Raw genomic sequence first — 20,102 nt, 5'->3', positions numbered from 1 at the left:
AGAAAAATTTCAAAAAAATAAAATCCAATAAAAATTCTTTTAAAATCTTTAAAATATCTAATATAGGAAGGTGCCGATATATGGGGGGATATACGATATTGTGGACCTATAAAGACTAATCTATGTCTGCGTGTAAAGTACTCACAAGGAACTCCTTGTATGAATTTTCAGATAATTCCATTGGAAAAGTGGCTAAAATCATCAAAATACCGAATATAGGGGAGTACCGTTATACGGGGGATATACGATATTGTGGACCTATATAGACAATTCCGTTTCAGGGGTACAGTGCTCACAAAGAACACCGTGTGTGGATTTTCAGACAATACGATTGGAAAATGTGGCTAAAATCATCAAAATACCGAATATCGCGGGGTACCGTTATATGGGAGCTATACGTTATCGTTAACCTATATAGAGAATTCTCTGTCGGGGGCTAAAGTGCTCACAAAGACCCCTTGTGTACAAAGAAACCCATTCCGTTGAAAAATATGGCTAAAAACATCAAAATACCGAATATCGGGGGTACCGTTATATGAGGTCTTTACGATATCGTGGATCTATATAGATAATTCTCTGCTGAGGTATAAAGTACCCACAAGGAATTTCTTGTGTGGATTTTCAGACAATTCCGATGAAAAATGTGGGTCAAATCATAAAATACCGAATATCGGGAGGTACCGTTATATGGGAGATATACGATATCGTGGACCGATATAGCCCATCTTCGAACTTGACCTGCCTGCAGACAAAAGAGAGATCTGTACAAAATTTTAGCTTCCTATCTTAACTCGTTTAGACTGTAGCGTGATTACAACAGACGGACAGATGGGCGGACAGGGCTAAATCGTCTTGGAATTTTACGCTGATCAAGAATATATATACTTTGTTGGGTCTAAAATGATTATTTCGATGAGTTACAAACGGAATGACGAATTTAATATACATGGAGGAGGGTATAAAAAAGCTATCTCTTAAATACAATCTTATTCTTGCCCCCTATTCTGTCTACATATAAACAGTTTGTATTTGTGTGTATAGTTTTGAATAAAAAAGAAAATAATTTGAAATTATTTCCAATTTAAGCTGGGAATACATAAAGCGCTTATTTGGCTGGTTTAAGTCATCGGCTGGCTTTTAATATTTGGATAAACGCATGGTACAATAAGGCAATAGAACAGCTTCGTAAAATTACAGAATTACAGCCCTGAGGCTAAGTCCGCTTCCTCTCAAATTTGCATGCAAACAAGTTATTTTCATTTATTCAATATTTTTCCTCATTTTTAAAATCAAACAGCTCGAAAAATGAAAGAAAACCCTGATTTTTTTTTTTTAAATATGATCTAAATAGTTCGATCTTTTAATTACATAGCAAAACTGTTGCATAGCTTCAATGCGTGTCTCGCAATGCACTCGTCTTCCAAAAAATGATTTTGAAATTATTTTGTTTTTATTTTTCAAAACAAAAAACTGCATACATAAAATTGGCAGAAATCGGGCACACTTTGAAAAAAAATGTAATCAGCTGGTAGCTCTATATTACCTTTTTATTGTACCATGGATGAACATTAAAAATGATAAATTTTAACAACGTTATTAGTCGGTAGTTTTAAGATACGGACCAGGAGTATTTGGGTAATAGGGGCGTACATTGTCAAAAATAGTTGTTAAATGCTATCACGGGTACCACGAGGATTTGAATTAAACAAGATGGTAAATGATGAATAGTTTCTAAACAGAACATAGGTACAGAAGAAGAGAACGCCATGAACTTTTTTTTTTGCAAATTTTTGGAGTGAAGAAACGTTTATTTATTTATATTATTTTTTTTTTTTTGCCAAAATGTGCAAAATGGCAAATGTAATAAAACTTTTAAGGTATCGAAAACAACTGTAGATTATTGTAGGGTTTGGAACAAAACAACGGAAGTTATGCTGCGAGTTGGCAAAAAGGATGGCGCGTTTGGCGCCGACGTGCTTCTCAATAGTGCGCCGTCACCGAAAAATCGTTGCACTTCATTGTCTGATCAAAACTACTATTACCAAGGCAGATCCCGGACCTGCTCAGCTGACGACACCATCAAATGTCAAAACAATATGTCAAGGTAGATCTAATCTACCTTGAAATATGTTCTGATGTTGAATTCGCCCAAGTGAATGAAACGGTAGAAGAAGAAAGGTAGATGTATCAGCACTAACTTATATTATATTATCAAAAATAATTAAAAACTTCTGCAAAAATACGTTACTTATTAAATTTTTTCTTGGACAATGACATTTAGAGGTTGTTACGATATGTATATTACAAATATTATAATATTTTCTTTACTTCTCATAAAAAAATATCGTTCCAAAAGAGATCCGTTGATGCGGCTACCTGTATTACTTTGCTATAACGAATGCAACAAAAAATAGTTGTGTTCCAGAACCTACAAGTTAGTACTAATTAGTGCTAATTCTACTACAACGCGTTCCCGTACTCCAAAAACTAGCAAAACTTGCAGCTCTCTCGAAAAAAAATGGCGTTGAGTGGTGCACATTTCTGCTTGTTTTAGCTACATGAATTTCGCCGAGCAGAAATGTGCAAATTGTAAATTTGACATTTAATTGGCAGGGCTAACAAGGTTGAAAAATGTACTTATAAATTCCAATGTTCGCGCGTAACAACAAATGGATTTGAGAAAACTCCACCTCTAAATACTCTTCAACGCATTCTGAAAACAAAACTTTCTAAATAAACATTCAAAAATAATTATTAATTTTAACTTATTTTCAATACTCATTTATTAAATTTTGGCGTCCATTTAAATAAGGTTTCACCAGTCCGATTTAGACTGTTTTCTTTTGGAATTTTGAATGTTGACATTTTAGCGCATTTCTGCTAATTTCCCGTTCCCTTATTTTTTGAGCACACCTAAATGAGAGTGGCATTTCGTACTGTTCTCTCTTCTGCTAGTTTTACTACTAAAAAAGAACTGGAACACAACTAATGTTTTTGTCTCCATACTCCAAATTCTCTTTAGGTAATATTACAAATATATTAAAATATAGAAATATTTTATTAAATGAACATGCATCAACATGTAAACAAATATCTTGTTTTGATTTGTTGAAGCAAATTTGCCCCAATCTTTGGACCTTAAGGCGAATTTATTTTTCGCATTGGGTGCCTATTTTGACATTTAAAGTAGCTTGTTGTAGCAATTCGCCGATGCGAGTACCTGATACATCTACCTTGACTATACATTTATTTTGTTTCCTAAAAACGCGAGTGTAATTTTAACATTACAAAACATCCAAAAAGAAAGAACCATAAATGCGGTTGATGGCGTTGTGTTTAAAATATGAATCGAAAGGGAACACGAGAACAAAATGATATTTCCATAATTATCGGGAACTTACCAAAACGACTACAGGATAAAATCATTATACGTGAAGGGAATAGCAGCAGTGGTGGCAATGTGGTAGACACAAATAAAAAAGGCGGGAGCAAAAGCAATGAGAATACAAGGACTAGCAGCGATGGAATATTGGAAAAGCAAAATGCAGGTGTGGCTGTGGCGGCCGATAAAAGGCCAACACCAATGGACGATGAAGTGACAACCATTGATTACTTTTTGCGATTGCCAGCTGGAACAGACGTGGAACACAGAGGGAACGTTGTTCGGTCCGTTTTGGAATCCAGCGGACCTACAACAAATGTCGTGCAGGTGAAATTGCTACAGAAACCCGCGGTTGAGAATGCTGACCGCCATGAAGAAGTATCTATACCAGGTTTGATACGCCTCAATGCCGAAAATGCAAAGAAAATGAATGAAACACCATTGTCGGCGGCATCGTCCTCCTCGAATGGTTTGCGCAACCATGAGCGACGCAACAGACATCAGACAAGACAGGAAGTCTTATCAACATCGAAACATATTATGCCAATGTCTCCGGCGAGACATGTCCAAAGAATAAATCACCCAAATTGGTTTGAGCTTTTGGAAGAAACTTGGGCAAATCGATTGCCTCCTTTGTTTGAAAAACTTCAGCAGATAATGCAACAAAATCAAGTCATTGAGGTAGATTTTTTTATAATTAATTTCAACATTTGCTTCGATAGCTTATTTTTCTTACAGAAGTGGAATTACTTGTGTACACTGCGCAAAGAACTTCAAGATATATTCCAACAACTGCTACTAAAAAACCTTAAATTTTGTTGTGAGCAAAAGGTTGACTCTTTTTTTTGGAAAGTTCTTTTTTACAACATGAGGGAACATTTGAAAGAACAGCAACAAGGTGAAGCTGAAGTCATTAAATACATACGAGCAATAATTGATGATGGTATTAAGTTCTATGAGAATCTCTATCATGAATTGGAACAACAATATCTTTCCAAGAAGAAAGTTTTGACACATGGCACTTCATCATCTTCGTCCCAACGTTCGCAACAAAAACTAGAGTTTATAGCCAAAGTTATGGCCCAAAAAATATTAATATGTCTGGGAGATTTGTGGCGTTATAAAATCAAAGATTCTCAAGGTCAAGATTACAGTGCAGCAGAAAAATATTATCAAAGTGCTCAAGCTTTAGTTCCGTCAAATGGGGTACCCTATAATCAATTGGCCATCATAGCAATACTTAATGTATGTAATCGGAAACATTGCAATGACAATACAATAATACTAAATATTTTTTATAGCGTAAAAAATTCGACGCCATTTACTTCCATATGCGTAGCCTTATGTCTTCCAATGCCATATACTCATCAAAAGAATCCCTGTTAGTTTTATTCGATGAAATACGCAAGAAATACGAGGAGACTGAATTGAAATCGTCTCCTATACATGCTAACATTCATCACAGCAACAATAACTCACAGTCTAAATCAATGCGAAAAGAAGTATGGATTTATCCAGATGGTATGCGTCGTTTGCATCGTACTGACTTAAACGGCAATAGTAACTATAAATTGGCGGTTAGTGAAGAAAAACGTTTTAAAGAAATGCCTGTAGAAGAGGTAATTTTCCTTAATCTCCAAACATAATTTACAAATGCTGTTTTTTACCGTTTTTTTTTTAAACTTTTGTTAAAGCTTCTGCGTCGCATAGTATCACTGTATCTGTATATCATTGGCAAGTTATTTAATGGTGTCGGGTAAGTTCTATATATAATTATTTTTGAACGATATATAACGATCTTATAATTGTAATTGTCAGCATGGAAACCATAGTAGATAATCAAAGAAAATTGCTAATGCAATTCGACGTATTATTGCAACATAACAAATTAGGAATTACAAGAACAAGACTTTTGAAAATATTGGCCTTAAATATATTTGTGATGGAGCATAACTTAAATAAAGGTTATATATTATGCATCCCAAACTGCCATGCCGATGCTAACCAATATTTATTTCATTCTATTTAAGACACTCGACGTTATCATGCGTTTAACTTTTGCAATCAATTCTTTGGATTACTGTTACGTAAAACAAATTCATTATTGGTCGATCTAAATGACAATCCGGAGGAATTCGACGATGAAAAGTAACTACTTTAAGCAATTTTCTTGAAATTTTTAATGAGTTATTCTGCCTATATAGGTTTGTGGATTTGACTACCATGCTACAGTATATTAGAATCTATGTTTTGTGGCTTCAACATCATGTAAACATTTGGGAACCCATTAAAAATGAGGAGTAAGTTATATTTATTAACAACAATTTATATTTTAATAACAATTAACAATTTGAATTAATCTAGGCACATATACTTTAACTCGTGGCATGAAATTGAAAAATATTTCGAACTCATTAAACAAGAAAATTTAGTTCTTCCATCCGAAAATGAGGTTAGATTCGAAGAAGATATATTTTTGGCCGGCTTTACACCCACAGCCGCGATAATTCCCAAACCAAAGGATGACCAACTATCCGATGAAGGTTTACAGCTCAAGGCAAGGTTGAAAATAATTGGAGATTTCGAAAACTTCTATAGAGAGCATTGTCAACGTTTGGAAAATGTTGAAACATCACATTTTATAAACGAAGTTTTGAATTCAGATATAAAGCAGGCATTGGATGATTTGCAAAGCTCCCAGTCCTTTAATGCAAATGTCACAGTTGGGGATAGCAATGAAAATTGCGATTCAAATGATATAGATGATAAAGTTGCGGAAGACGTTGAGAACAATGCGGAAAATATTGTTGTCAATGGTGATGCATTGCATGTGAGAACATCAAACAAATTATTAAAAGCAAGTTTTAGCAATGCTAAAATGGAAAATGACCAATTATCACAATTGTCTAAATTGAAACGTGAATTAGAAGCGAAATCAAATGTAAAGAAAATGTATTCGAACAAATTGGAGGTACGTTGCAGTTTTGTCATAAAATATAGCTATTCTTAATGTTTTTTATTATTTAGGAAATTTTAAAATTTGTGGACACAAAGTTGTATATTGAAGTCAGACCTAAATATTTGCTGCCTGATACGAATTGCTTCATAGACTGTTTAGAGGATTTTGAGCGTATTGTAAATGAGTTCAAACGATATACTCTAATAGTTCCGCTAACGGGTGAGTATTTGATTGCATAATAAATTCATGATAGCAGAAAATATTTTAAGTTTTAATTTAAACAGTCGTTAAGGAACTCGATGGTCTTTCGAAGGGTGTAAAAGTGGAATCAAGCTTAGAAACCATGCAAAAGCATCGTATACATCATTATGACGATGTATCAACAAGAGCCAAAAAGTCGTTGGATTTTATAAAATCTGCCAAAAGTCATGTAAAGTACGTTGTTTTCTTCACTTCATAAATTTCATATTTGAATTATCAAATGATATTACATTTTGGTCAGAATATTAATGCAAGTTTGGCTTAATTTTTTTTTATTTAGATGTGCCACTACTAAAGGTTCTATAATAAATGCATCACTGTTTGCTTTAGTAGAGGAAGAACATGTATCGAATGATGATAAAATTTTGGCTACCGCTGTTGCTTTATCAAAAACTATGAGCACTGAGACTGTCAAAGGTAAATGCAAGCGACAAATAGTCGAATATTACTAAAATGTCCCCTGTTTTTGTTACAGATGGCAAGTGTTTCATACAAACTGAATTGGTTCTCATAACAACTGATCGTAATTTACGTGTAAAAGCATTATCACGTAATTTGACTGTAAGCGAATTGCCGGAATTTATACAATGGGCGAAAGACTGTAACTAAAGGATACTGCGTGTGCTACAACAGGTGTCTCTAATCTATGTGATTTCTTGCAAAATGGATTTTTCTTCAACAAAATTGATGATAACATTTCTTTTTTAATGCAATCCAACCCCATCTAAATATTTTTTCTTCACAAATTTTTTATACTTAAAATAGACCCTTCTCCTCAATGTAGATATATGTATTTTATATTTATACAGCCATAGCTGTATACCAAGGAAGAATACTAATAATAACTTCTACATATACATGAAGATTTTTACATACCCATTTTAGAGAAGTCGTACACGTTATTTAAGAATTATTATTATTATTATTTTTGGTAAATATTAACCAAGCAGGAGAAATCGAATTTTGTATGAAGTGTTTTACACCAAGTGTTCAGAAAAAAACTATTGGAATATTAGTTTTGTGTCATTTGTTAATCTTTTTCTTTTATCTCTTTAGAATTACATAACTCTTTGAGTACCCTTCGTTCAGAAGTGTTTGTTAACGCAATCGTAATATAATGGTGTTGGAAAAATTATCAGTTTTTTTTACAATAAAATGCATAACTATAAAGAAAAATATGTTGTTTGATTCAAATGTCCAGTTGTTCCTTCTAAAAGTATATGTCCGATAATATATTAGTAAGTTTTATTGCATGGATTTTCTTGAAAAGTATGTAGCTGTTCTGCTACTTCAATTTGTGTAGATCGTCAAGGAATTCCCAGCTACGTTTTATAAGTACAGCTGAAAAGTCTTTCGTGGTGTGTGCTTTATATTTGGGGAATGTGTGTTTAAGTTGCGATGTTCAGCTCTATTATATTGGATCAGTTAATTCCGCTTCTATCATTCAAAACCAAGGATTATATATTTTTGTGTAATTTTTCTAAAGCTTTTGAGTAGGTCCATGGTGCAATGATAACTTGAATCGTGAGTGGTCCTTGCAAATAGATTTTCTAATGTGGATTTTTTTTTTGCGACAACACTGTCTCTTATTTAGATTGTGTTTTATGTGGAGACTTATATCATCTGTGTTGAATGCTGATAACCAACCAACCGGTGTTGGTTGAGGAAATCGTGCAAGAACAAAATAAAAAGGGTAAGACTTCTCCTTGTGGTACTTTTTTATCTCGCAATAACGAGACCTACGATCCCTAAACTTTTCAGGAGTTCGCAACCGTTAAGATAATTTCTTAGTCATAGTTTGGCAGGGTTGAGATCAGAATCTCCTGTTGTAGTTGTCCTACGCTGTCGAATATATCGCCATTTTAAAATAATATTTAGATTAACTTAAAAAAATATATCTGAATTATGATTATTCCATATGCAAAAGTAATAAATCGATACAAAAAGTGGGACACAATCAAAAAAATAATAACTACAGGGTGAGATGAAAAAACTACAACCAACTTCAGACTGCTGTCATTTCCAAGCCACACGTCCGACAGCTGTTAAAATTATTCCAGTGACAGTTCATTATACTGTTTACAAGCGTACAAAAGTATTTTGGTGAGAATTTCCCAGAGAATTTCAACTCCAGCATTTAAATGTGAATAAATCTTTTGTGTTTCGTTACCGTGATACTGGTAGCTTAGCCCGACATCAAGGGAGTGGACGGAAGAAAACAGCAACTTCAGAAGAAATGGTTCGAAAAGTAAAGAAGCGACTTGATCGCGTCGCAGTGGCCGAAAAATGGCCTGTAAGCTGAACATATCGCAATATTCCATTCGGCATGTATTGAAAAATGAGCTTGGGGTAAAGATATTGAAATTCAAAAAAGTGCAAGAACTTACGCCGCAACAGAAAGAAAATTGACTCAAAAAAGGGCTAAAGAGTTGCTTTGCTTGGCCGAAAGTTGTGAACTGCCGTATTTGGTTTTCTTCGATGAGAAAACATTCGTTGTCCAGCAATTTGTAAACAAACAGATGTTGTGTTTACTTGCCAAAGAGGTTAGCTGAAAATGTGCACCTTCGGTTGGCACCCGAACTCAAGCGCCGCCATGGTGATGGTGCCGATGGTCGCTCTCCGCTCGTATTAATCGGCCGTGGCATCAGAATAAATGCCGAATATTATGGCGAAAATATTGTGGAGGGCGTATTAAAGTATTGGGCACGCAAACATTTTGGCCGCAGACCTTGGAAATTCCAACAGGACTCAGCACCATCGCACTCAACACGCGCCACCCAGAAATGGTTGCAAAGTGAGGTTCCTCGCTTCATCTTCAGCGCACAATGGCCACCAAAATCTCCGGATACCAATCCGTTGGACTATTGTGTCTGGAGTATTTTGGAAAGCAAGGTTGGCACTAAAAAATAACAAAGTTTCGCCGGGAATGGGCCAAAATACCGCAGAACAACATTCGGGCAGCGTGTGAGGGTTTTATTGGCCGTTTGAAGGCCATAATTCGTGCCAAAGATAAACAATTCGGACAAACTTATTCTAAAATTTGATGCTATTTCCATAATTTTTTGCTTTCATTCAATAAAATTTAAAAAAAAAAAATGTAAAAATTATGGCGTTTGACTTTGTTGAAGTTATTTTTATCTCTCCCTGTATGAAATTGTGATATGCTTTAAAAAAAGACAAGTTTGCAAAGGTCGGACACAATCAAAAAAATAATAACTAACTAAACCGGTAGCTGCTATACTATTGTACATTAAGCTTTATTTGTGCCATGATTTTTGCTTAGTCATTGTCAACACATAGATATAGTAACCAAAAAAAAAAAAAAACAAACGACCGGGACGTATTGACACAAGCGTGTTGGTGGAAAAATTCCATTTATTTTGCTGATAACTAATACCATAGGCCAAAGTTCTTATCCTTAAATCCATTAAAGCAAATTAATGGATAACGTTTTACCTTTGATGGCTAGATATTTTTAATAAAAAGACATTTGGTCTGTTCCAGAACTGCAAGAATGTAAAAGTTTTTACTGAATATTATCCCTACATGATATCGAAAAAAAATCAAAAACTAGTAGATTCTTGTAGGTTCTGCTGGGACAGCCACATTGTGTTTCAATACTAAATTTATTTATTTGTTGAAGCAAAATCGTATATCAGCGTAGCTTTTGAAATATTGGTAAAATATTTTCTATTGCACAATAAAGTTGATAAATAATATTTAGATTTTGTAGACATACATATAATGTTGTAAATATAGACATTTTTATGCTTATTTTTAATGTAGATTTAGGTTACTTGGTTTATTTTATTTACTTTTTTGTACATTTATCACAAGTACAAAATAGAACACTTAATGTTTAATACTATTTTGTTGTATAGTTGTTGTTGTATGTTACAATTAAAATATAGACGTTACAAAGCATTTTATGCTTACAAAAACATTTAACAAGATAAAAAGGAAACATATTGGTTTAAAACAAGATTTAAACTAAAGGTAATTTTTAAATGATGTAGGAATTAAGGACATTTGAGGTAACAACAATATTAAAATTTTAATGATTTTTCAAATCAAATATTTCTCTTAGTAAAGGTTCAACCTGTGATGGATTTACATTTAAATAGACACCAATTATAAATTGATTCAAACGTTCAACGTCTGATATTTTTTGTATTAGTTTTATAAAAGCCGATTTGGCCTCGCAGCCGGGATAGACAGATTCCAAATACCTTCGCAGAAGGTAATAATAGGAATTCTAAAGAATGATAAGTTTACATTAAAAGAAAATTAGAAAAGCTAAAAGCATTTACCCACCTGCTCTAAACGTATAACATCGGAATGAATAATACGTGGCCGTGTTGGAGAGAATAGCACAATCGCACACATTATTAAAATAATATTTTCATCCATGCGCCATTTTTCATCGAATGTACTTATAAACTTTATATGTTCTTCATAGACATTGCCCTTGGCCAATTTTAAAACTTCTGCTCTGATATTTGACATATCTTCTTTGGTATGGGGTATCTGAAGTAAATAAAAAGATTAGTTTTATTTGTAACAGATGCATTTGAATTGTTCAATTTACCTTCCAGGTATTGCGGTCATAGTCATATGTCATTACGGAGCGCATAATCATCATTTCCGTACATCCGCCTTTTAGTAAGGCAACCTGATCCTCTTGGCACATATCACGAAAGGCAGCTATCTTCTTTGCCATTTTTATTAGACGTTTTATTGCAACTGCTGTTAAGTTAATTACTTGTAGCAATTTTGGATCTTGATGACTATCTCCTGGCTGCAATGGAATGAACGAAAACAAGTTATTGAAAAAAATATATTATTTAAAAAAATCTTTTTTTTTTGGATGGGAAAAATTAATTTTTTGTTTTCGCAATTTGAATAAAACTTAACAACAAACGCACCACATCCCCCTGGGGTATATGCGTGCACATATATTGTAAACAACTATGTGCATTGAATCTATAATTTACAATTTGGTTCAACATGGAATCATTACTATCAAACTATTCAAATTAACTTCATTGTTAATGCAATTTGTGAATGATGGGCAAGTGTTATCCCTTGATGTGTTAATTAAGCGAACACACATTTGTGAAATGATAAACGTTTAAAATGATATCGTATGCAATATAATAAACCAAACATTCGTATCATATCAAACCTCGCCAACAGATATTTCTGTTGGCCTGATATTTTCATTGATAACGGCCCATTGATAAAAGTAAGCATTTCTTCAGTTCACAGGTGTTTTAACGATTGAAAAAAAAAAAAAAATTGTATCAACTAGAGAAGAATTGTTGTTTATATAGAAAATGTTTTGTGAGAAGTTTGATAACCGTTTTTCATAGGCGTTTTGTATATTAACACTAACTGATATGAATTATTTACTTGTATGGAAAAAACGAGGGAATCTGTTCAAAGAAATTTCAACTGACTCATATAAAGGTATAGGTTTAAGCTTTAGTACCACCAACAGGTGTTCAATTTCTAAATCAATGAAAAATGATAAGATAATATCATCAATACTGTTTTCGTTTAATAGAAATTGAATATATTTTGTTCTTCAAGTGGCACATTACCGTTTTTTGTTATGCCAAGAATATTAATGTTTATTTCAGTTTAAACATTTTTATTTACCCAATGCAAAGTACATTATTTAAGGCCAACTATACATATACTGGGGAAAATAACTTCAAGGAGTGCCAAAACTATGTCAGGGAAATCAAATAAATTTCTACAAAAATTGTATAAATTAAAATTTAGATTAATAAATGGAAAGGTTAAGTATTTGATGAAAAATAAAATAGAAAAGAAGTGATAAATAAAGCGAGGGTCCGCATGTTTTCTGTAGTTTTTATATTGTGAGTAATAAAAAATAATTGAGTACACTTTTGTAAGTTCAAAAAGGCAGCTCTACACAAGTGAAATCAATATTGATTTTTACTGGATGTTATATTTTTAATATGCACAATGAATATGAATTGTTTTAGTCTCTCTCTCTCTCCAAAGAACTTAATTTAAATATATACTTGACAAAATACTCAGAAAACCCTAATAATATTCCAAAAATTCCACTTTAATTCAATCCACATTAGAAACCGATTAGTAAGATCGAAAGAACTTACTGACAATAATTTACTGTCAAAATACTCAGATACTCTTAATATTTGTAGGAAATCTAGCTTTAATTCAATACAATGACAAAATATCGAATTTGTTAAACAAATTCCAAAAGTAATGAACACACAAAGGAAAAGGGCTCAAGAGTTTTTTTTTCCGTCTTCATTACCATATTTAGAAACCGGGACACGTAAAAACCTTTGAATACCAAATATAGGACAACTCCGTTGAAAAATGTGCAGAAAATAATCGAAATTCTTAAAATGAGCGGGTCTATATGAAACAGTTGGCCAATATAGCCTATCTTCGAACTTGATCTTAGTTCAGACCCATACACAGGCGTGTACCAAATTTCAGCACTCAATCTCAATTTCTTAGAAAGCATAAAATCGGATTATAATTTTACGCTGATAATGAATATACAGGGTGAGATGAAAAAAACTGCAACCAACTTCAGACTGCTGTCATTTCAAAGGCTGTTAAAATTATTCCAGCGACAGCTCATTTTATTGTTTACAAGCGTACAAAAGCATTTTGGTGAGAATTTTCCAGAAAAACAGTTATTCGTGATGGAATTCAAGCATGATGGTGTGATTTCTTTATATTTGGCTCGTTACCGTGATGCTGGTAGTGTAGCCCGACGTCGAAAACTTAAGAAGCGACTTAATCGCAACCCGAGTCGCAGTGGCTGAAAAATAGCTCGTGAGCTAAGCATATAGCAATATTCCATTCGCAAGTATTGAAAAATGAGCTCCGGGTAAGCCATTGAAATTCAAAAAAGTGCAAGAATTTACACGGCAACAGAAAGAAAAAAACTCAAAAGAGCTTAAGAGTTGCTTCGCTTGGCGGAAAGTGGTGAACCGCCGAATTTGGTTTTCTCCGATGCGAAAACATTCGTTGTCCTGCAGTTTGTAAACAAACAAAATGATTGTGTTTGCCAGAGAGGTCAGCTGAAAATGTGCACCTTCAGTTGGCCACCAGAACTCAAGTGCCGGCCATGGTGATGGTGTGGGCCGCCATAACAGCATAACATCTCGAAAATATTCTGGAGGGAGTATGAAAGCCTTGGGCACGCAAACATTTTGGCCGCAGACTTTGGACATTCCAACAGGACTCAACAGCATCGCACTCAGCACACGCCACCCAAGAATAGGTGTGTCTGGTTACTTTTCCAGCAGGAATTGTCCAGCAACTTCTTTCTGAGAGAGTAAGTTATTTTTTTTCTCTTTTGCAAGGAAATGCGAAAAGTTTGTCAAAAAAAAAACCAATTTGTCCCTCATTAAAAAAAAAAAAAATAAAAAACAAAGGAAGCAACACTAATTTTACAAGTTTTATAAATAAAAAGGAAATTAGCAATAAAAGAAAAATAGATTTGATGTGTTCCCCGGAACCCTTTAAACATATTGCTAATGGCGTTTGTTTAAAAATTTTAGAAACAGCCTTTTATTTAATTATTACATATTAATTTTTACTTTTTTCACATTTTGTAAAGTTGTTGTACAAAAACAATTAGTCTTGCTTATTCCAAAAAAAAAAAAAAAAATATATATATATATATAAACAAACTATAGAAAACATCTGATTGAATGAGAAGAAGGGTTGCAAGTGATTACAAGAACAAATTTGTCCAGCAAAAATTTGAAGACTCTTACTGAAAGAACTGTCAGAATTTCTCTCTCCAACCGCTGTCTTTTGCAGAACATTCGGGTTAACAGACGACTTCCAGTAACAATTTGTAACAATTGTTAAAAAATTTAGGGTAACCAGACACACCTAATATAATGAGCTGTCACTGGAATAATTTTAATGTGGCGTTTCCACTGCACTTGATTCGCTCTCTATTCGTTGTTTGACCCTTAACTATGAAAAAACTACCTAATTCTTCACACAAAATTTCCTGAGCGAACACTCATATTTGTACGTTGTTCAAATCAAATCACTCTCAGAACAACGATAAAATATGTCCCATCCCTAACAAATGAGAGCATTTATCGAAAAAATAAATTATGACATTTAAAAATTAAAAATAGAAAAATTTGATGAAATTTTAAAAATTTTCGGGAAGACTGAAAATTATGAATGAAAACTACAATGTTGAATGGCGTATGTACATTCAAACGAAAGTAAATTATGTTTTCTCTCTCATTCGAGGTACGCATTTTGTCCACGAGTTAAAATTTCCACAGAAAACGCAAACAAAAGAGGCAACATTTTCAAAATGTTTCTATCGGCAGAAAAAATGTTTGACAAGTGTCTCTCCAGCAGAATTTAAAAATGGAAAAACACAAAAATGTGTTCAAAATGTCAACATTTACACAAAAAGTTGAAATCGTGAATGAAAATTGTAAAATTAATGATATAATAAATTTTTGGGAGGAAAACAATAATTTCTTCTATTCATATTAGTGAGAATTTCATGTATTTTCGTATAAATTCCCATTAAAATCAACAAACAAAATTTTTGAAAAAAGGAATTATTTTACTATGAATTACGAATCGTGCCGTATGAACGGGTTAATTCGTGTACCTAATTCTGAGAGCGAACAACGTTGTTCGGTTTCTAATGGAAACATGCTATAACAGCAGTCGAGCCAGTGGCTTAGAACTGACAGCAGTCTGAAGTTGGTTGCAGTTTTTTCATCTCACCCTGTATATATACTTAGTTGGGTCTAAAATTATTGCTTCGTTGAGTTACAAACGGATTGACAAACTCTTTATATCCTCCATACTATGTATGGTGGAGGGTATGAAAAGAAACCCGTTAATATGTTGACACATAGTTTTTGATTTTTAAAAACGATTTTAATTAACATTTCATTTATATTCGATCAATAACAGATTTAAAATACTTTTTGTACAATTCAATTGATATGGAGATTAAAGTATTTGGAAAAACATTTTTATAATACGAATGGTAAAAACTTCAACTACAAAACCACTTACCTTTATTCTATCGTCGCTCATTAAAACACTCAAGTCATCATCAACGGGCAAATAAAGAGCTTCACTGGCTAATTTTAACTCACGCAGCTTCATCATTTCAGTTTCGTTTAAATCTCTTGACATACTGACGCTAGAAGGAGAGCACACTTGTTGTTGACATTGTAGAGGCTGTTGTTGTGGCATGCAAGTTACATTTTTTGCACAGCCAGTGCCATATGATGATGCACTATTAAGCCCCATCATGTTATTATTATTATTGAAATGTTCTTGCTTTACTCGTGGATCGGGTGGTAAGTTATTGAATGCTTGAAATTCTATTCGTATTACTTCGGTTAACACTGTTTCTAAGGAATTTAAACTATCACCAGGCGTATAGTGGCCCGTTGCATTTTCTGGAAATGAGTTTTGTATGAATGTTTTGATATCAAAATGTTCACTGGCAAATTCGGCAGCAGCTGCAGCATCGACTTCTGATGGAGATAGAAGACCCACATTTGAAGTGCTAGGTTGTTCGTCAGCATGAGACGATACAATCGACGAAGGACCACTGTTGGTAATAGCGGGTGACGAATTTTGATAGTCTAGAGGTGATGCCACCATACACAAAGGTTCTGGCGCCGAAGGTGGTGGGGTAACATAACTGTTACAATCCAACGAATATGGTGTACTGGGCGATGGCGATGTAATCGGTGGCAAAATATTTGAATTTAAATCATTTGGACTTGGATAATTAAGCATAGAATGTATTAAAGTATTATCTGGTGTCGCGGTTTGTGATGCAGCAGTTGTTAAACTTGTTACAGTTGCTGTTAAAGTATTTGTCATGGTAATTTGTTCATCGGTCTTACATTCTCCTGCAGTATTCGGTGTGGTTGGCTCTATTGTTGAATCGCCACTGGATAAAGTCTGTTGTGATTCGTCGCCCACATTATTTAAAATTCGATTCAACATCCTTAACGCCTCTGCCGGAGTGTTAATAAATTTATTCATTATATCCATGGCATTTTCAGGCGAGTCCATAAGGTTTTTGATAAATTGTAAAACATCTTGGGGCGAACTAACGACTTTCGATATAATCTCTAATGCATCGGTGGGTGAACTCATGAATTTGGTGAATACTGTTAAGGCATTAAATGGGGAATTCATAAATTTGCTAATTATCTTCAAAGCATCGCCTAAAAGTACAGTTGGAAAAATAAAATACACGGATAAATACTTATTTAGATATGTGTTTAATTTTATAAATTGTCGTATAAGCCAAAATGAGAAAACAGTTTAAATGGTTGGAGCCCTGAACATGATATGTTGCGAAAGGAACGGTCAGAAGATGTAAAAAATGAAAATTGAAATAATCGATCGGTTGTATATTCGAAAGGTTTTAGAAAAACAATTAAAAAAACATTAAGTTCGGCCGGGCCAAACTTTTAATACCCTCCACCTTAGGGTAAAAGAAACATTAGAAAAAATGTGGCAAAAATCATTAAAATGCCGATTATGGGGAGGTACCGTTATATGGGGGCTATACCAAAACGTGGACCTATAATTACAATGTTTCGCCACCGGAGCTGAAACCCATTATGACCCACACATATCAATTTTTAGACAAATCAGTGAAAAAATGTGGCAAAAACCATCAAAATACCGAATATCGGGAGATACCGTTATATGGGGGCTATATCAAATCATGGACCCATGCATGCAATGTTTCGCCACCGAAGCTGGAACCAATTATGACCAACAAATACCAATTTTCGAACAAATCCCTGAAAAAATTAGGCAAAAATCATCAAATTACCGAATATCGGGAGGTACCGTTATATGGGGGCTATACCAAAACGTGGACCTATAATTACAATGTTTCGCCACCGGAGCTGGAACCCATTATGACCAACAAATACCGATTTTCAGATAAATCCGTGAAAAAATTTTGCAAAAATCATCAAATTACCGAATATCTGGAGGTACCGTTATATGGAGGCTATACCAAATTATGGACCCATACATGCAATGTTCTGCCACCGGAGCTGGAAACCATTTTGACCCACAAATACCAATTTTTAGACAAATCCGTGAAAAAATGTGGTAAAAAAAAACTAAAATACTAAATATCGGGAGGTACCTTTATATGGGGCTATACCACAACGTGGACCTATACATGCAATGTTTTGCCACACGCTCAAGGACCCGCTATGACCTACAAATACCAATTTTAAGACAAATCCGTAAAAAAATGTGGCATAAATCATCAAAATACCGAATATCGGGAGGTTAATATACCCTCCTTTCCAAGGTGGAGGGTATAACTAGAAACTTGTCGTAAACATTTAAAATAAGTTTTTGTATTGGCACATACGTGCGTATAATTGGTTTAAGGCTATTTTTAGACTACAATTCTTACAATTCTTGATAACCCTTATTTACCTGGATAGTTGATAAGATGTGATATCAAGCGCAAAGCATCTTTTTGGGAGTTGATTATTTTCTCTAACGATGACATTGCTTCAGCAGGTGTACGCATTAGTTTGCTGATAGCTTGTGAGGCACGGTCCGGATCACTTACGATAAATTCCACCATTTCCTCGCCAGTCATGAGCTCTGGATTAATATTGGCCATATTATCTCCGAATGTCAAATTGGAGCTTGATGGGTCATTTGCAGATACCTTAGCCGAACCTGTACTACTGTCATATGAACCACAGCTACGCGAGTCATAATTTGCTGCTGCTAATCCTGCATCATATCCACTGCTATCGGCTGCTGCCGCTGCAATGTTACCTGGACCCTCTACATTGCCTTCCTCATCACCATCACCACCTGCTTGGCTACGTTCTGTTAATTTACGTTTGGCGCGATTTGTCTCTATTTTGCGACGCTTTATCATTTTGTCTTCTTCTGACATTATATTCTCGCTCTTCATGCCGATGTCTAAGCATTTCTTAAGACGGCATTTTTGACAAAATCTACGAGTAACCACCGTAATTTCGCAGTTCTGGCTGAATGGACAGGTGAATTGTTTTTTAGCTAAGGCATTACGGCGAAAGAATGCTTTGCAGCTTTCGCATGTAACTGCGTTGAAATTGTAACCCAACGCTTTATCTCCACATACGGCACAGACTTTATTAATTGGTGACATCTTTGATAGGTCATCAACAATCACTATTCCTCTGCCTACTTTTAAGTTTTATTTGAACTCTATTAATTATATATGTGTGTGTCTTTGTTGTTGTTGTCGTTTTCAATGGCCAGTTAAATTTTCCAAATTTTTTCAGTTTACTCTAATTACGAATATCATTCTGTCTCTAGTTTCAATTGCATAGCAAATCATTACGATTTTACGATTATTCTCATCGCGCTTAATTAGTTTTTAATTTTCCTTCTCCGACGGACAATACAGCCAATTGGAATTTATATTTATTTGATAAAATGTCAAAAACAACTGTTAACAGGGCTTTTTAGTTCGCGATCGCTAAAATTTAGTTGAACGTTTCACTGAGAGGGCTATCGAACTAGTTATTTATTCCTTAAAAGGTATGAATTAAAAAACGAAGGTGATCGAATACGAGGGATTCTACGATATAAGAATCGTGAGTTACGACCAGCGGTTGGCACCTTAGTGTATATAACCGCATGCTACTATGGCACAACCACGTAAGTTCACCTTATGAGATTTACCTAAATTTAGAGTACAGCGTTACCTAAAATTCGACGTCGCGTACACATGTCCGTACTACCCAAATACGCCAGGTACAAATCCTAGAATGTACCAATTTATAATGTTGTAAAAATTGATAATTTTGAAAAATTATCAAATTTTCCAATTACAAATAGTCACATTAATTTCTATTTTCAACTTAAGAAAAAAAGAAATTGTATATTTTTCAGTGTTAAAATTGTTCAATTTTGAAATTTGTTTTATTTATTAAATTTATAAAAATACATGTCCAGCTAATCACTTAAGCCAGGCAAAAAAAGAATTTTATGTATTCTCACCTTTAAGTCTTCGGCTGGCTTCTTCGGAAAAGAACAAATGGACGTAGGACCAAAATCAAACTAAGTTAACCTAAAATACTTTTGTTCCTCTGCGATGAATGACTTAAGCCAGTCAAAAAGCCTTTTATGTATTTTTGTTTCGTTTATTTGATAGTTTTCTCACAAAAATTTTATTTATGAAATAAAAACTATACCTCTGCATTTTAAATGTAATGTAAGCCCCACACTATATACCTGTTGGTCCAACTTGGAGGGCAGCCAAGTTGTATGCTTCGGCCAATACAACTTTATATAAAACCTCTTTGAACAATTTCACTTTTCGTAGAGTAAAGATGACACCGGAAATAATTTCATGTCTATAATTGGCTCAAAGTTATTATATTTTTTTTTTTATAAATTTTTGCAATTCTATTTTATAATATT

At 34.0% G+C, this 20,102-nt stretch overlaps 2 protein-coding genes across 2 annotated transcripts; one reads left to right on the top strand and one right to left on the bottom strand.

Annotated features, from left to right (window-relative positions):
• The first annotated feature begins 3,205 nt into the window (after positions 1–3,205).
• LOC101900856 (telomerase-binding protein EST1A) lies at positions 3,206–7,778 on the top strand. The gene is made up of 12 exons (XM_005185642.4): positions 3,206–4,063; positions 4,121–4,627; positions 4,684–5,001; positions 5,077–5,138; positions 5,201–5,346; positions 5,413–5,530; positions 5,587–5,682; positions 5,747–6,353; positions 6,410–6,560; positions 6,626–6,776; positions 6,883–7,019; positions 7,078–7,778. The coding sequence occupies exons 1-12, from the start codon at positions 3,344–3,346 to the stop codon at positions 7,209–7,211; spliced, it is 3,147 nt and encodes a 1,048-aa protein (XP_005185699.1). The 5' UTR covers positions 3,206–3,343; the 3' UTR covers positions 7,212–7,778.
• Positions 7,779–10,609: 2,831 nt separating this feature from the next.
• HR96 (nuclear hormone receptor HR96-like) lies at positions 10,610–18,827 on the bottom strand. Its single transcript, NM_001286877.1, is given in 5 exon segments — positions 10,610–10,857; positions 10,917–11,129; positions 11,191–11,400; positions 15,690–16,864; positions 18,111–18,827. Coding segments are annotated over 5 exon segments (2,511 nt in total). The 5' UTR covers positions 18,823–18,827; the 3' UTR covers positions 10,610–10,656.
• Between the last annotated feature and the right edge of the window lie 1,275 nt (positions 18,828–20,102).

Source organism: Musca domestica, unplaced genomic scaffold (assembly GCF_030504385.1).
Source record: "Musca domestica strain aabys unplaced genomic scaffold, Musca_domestica.polishedcontigs.V.1.1 4, whole genome shotgun sequence".
Classification (NCBI taxonomy): Eukaryota; Metazoa; Arthropoda; class Insecta; order Diptera; family Muscidae; genus Musca; species Musca domestica.
Note: the sequence above shows the minus strand (reverse complement) of the source record. Positions and strands in the feature narration are given on the sequence as shown.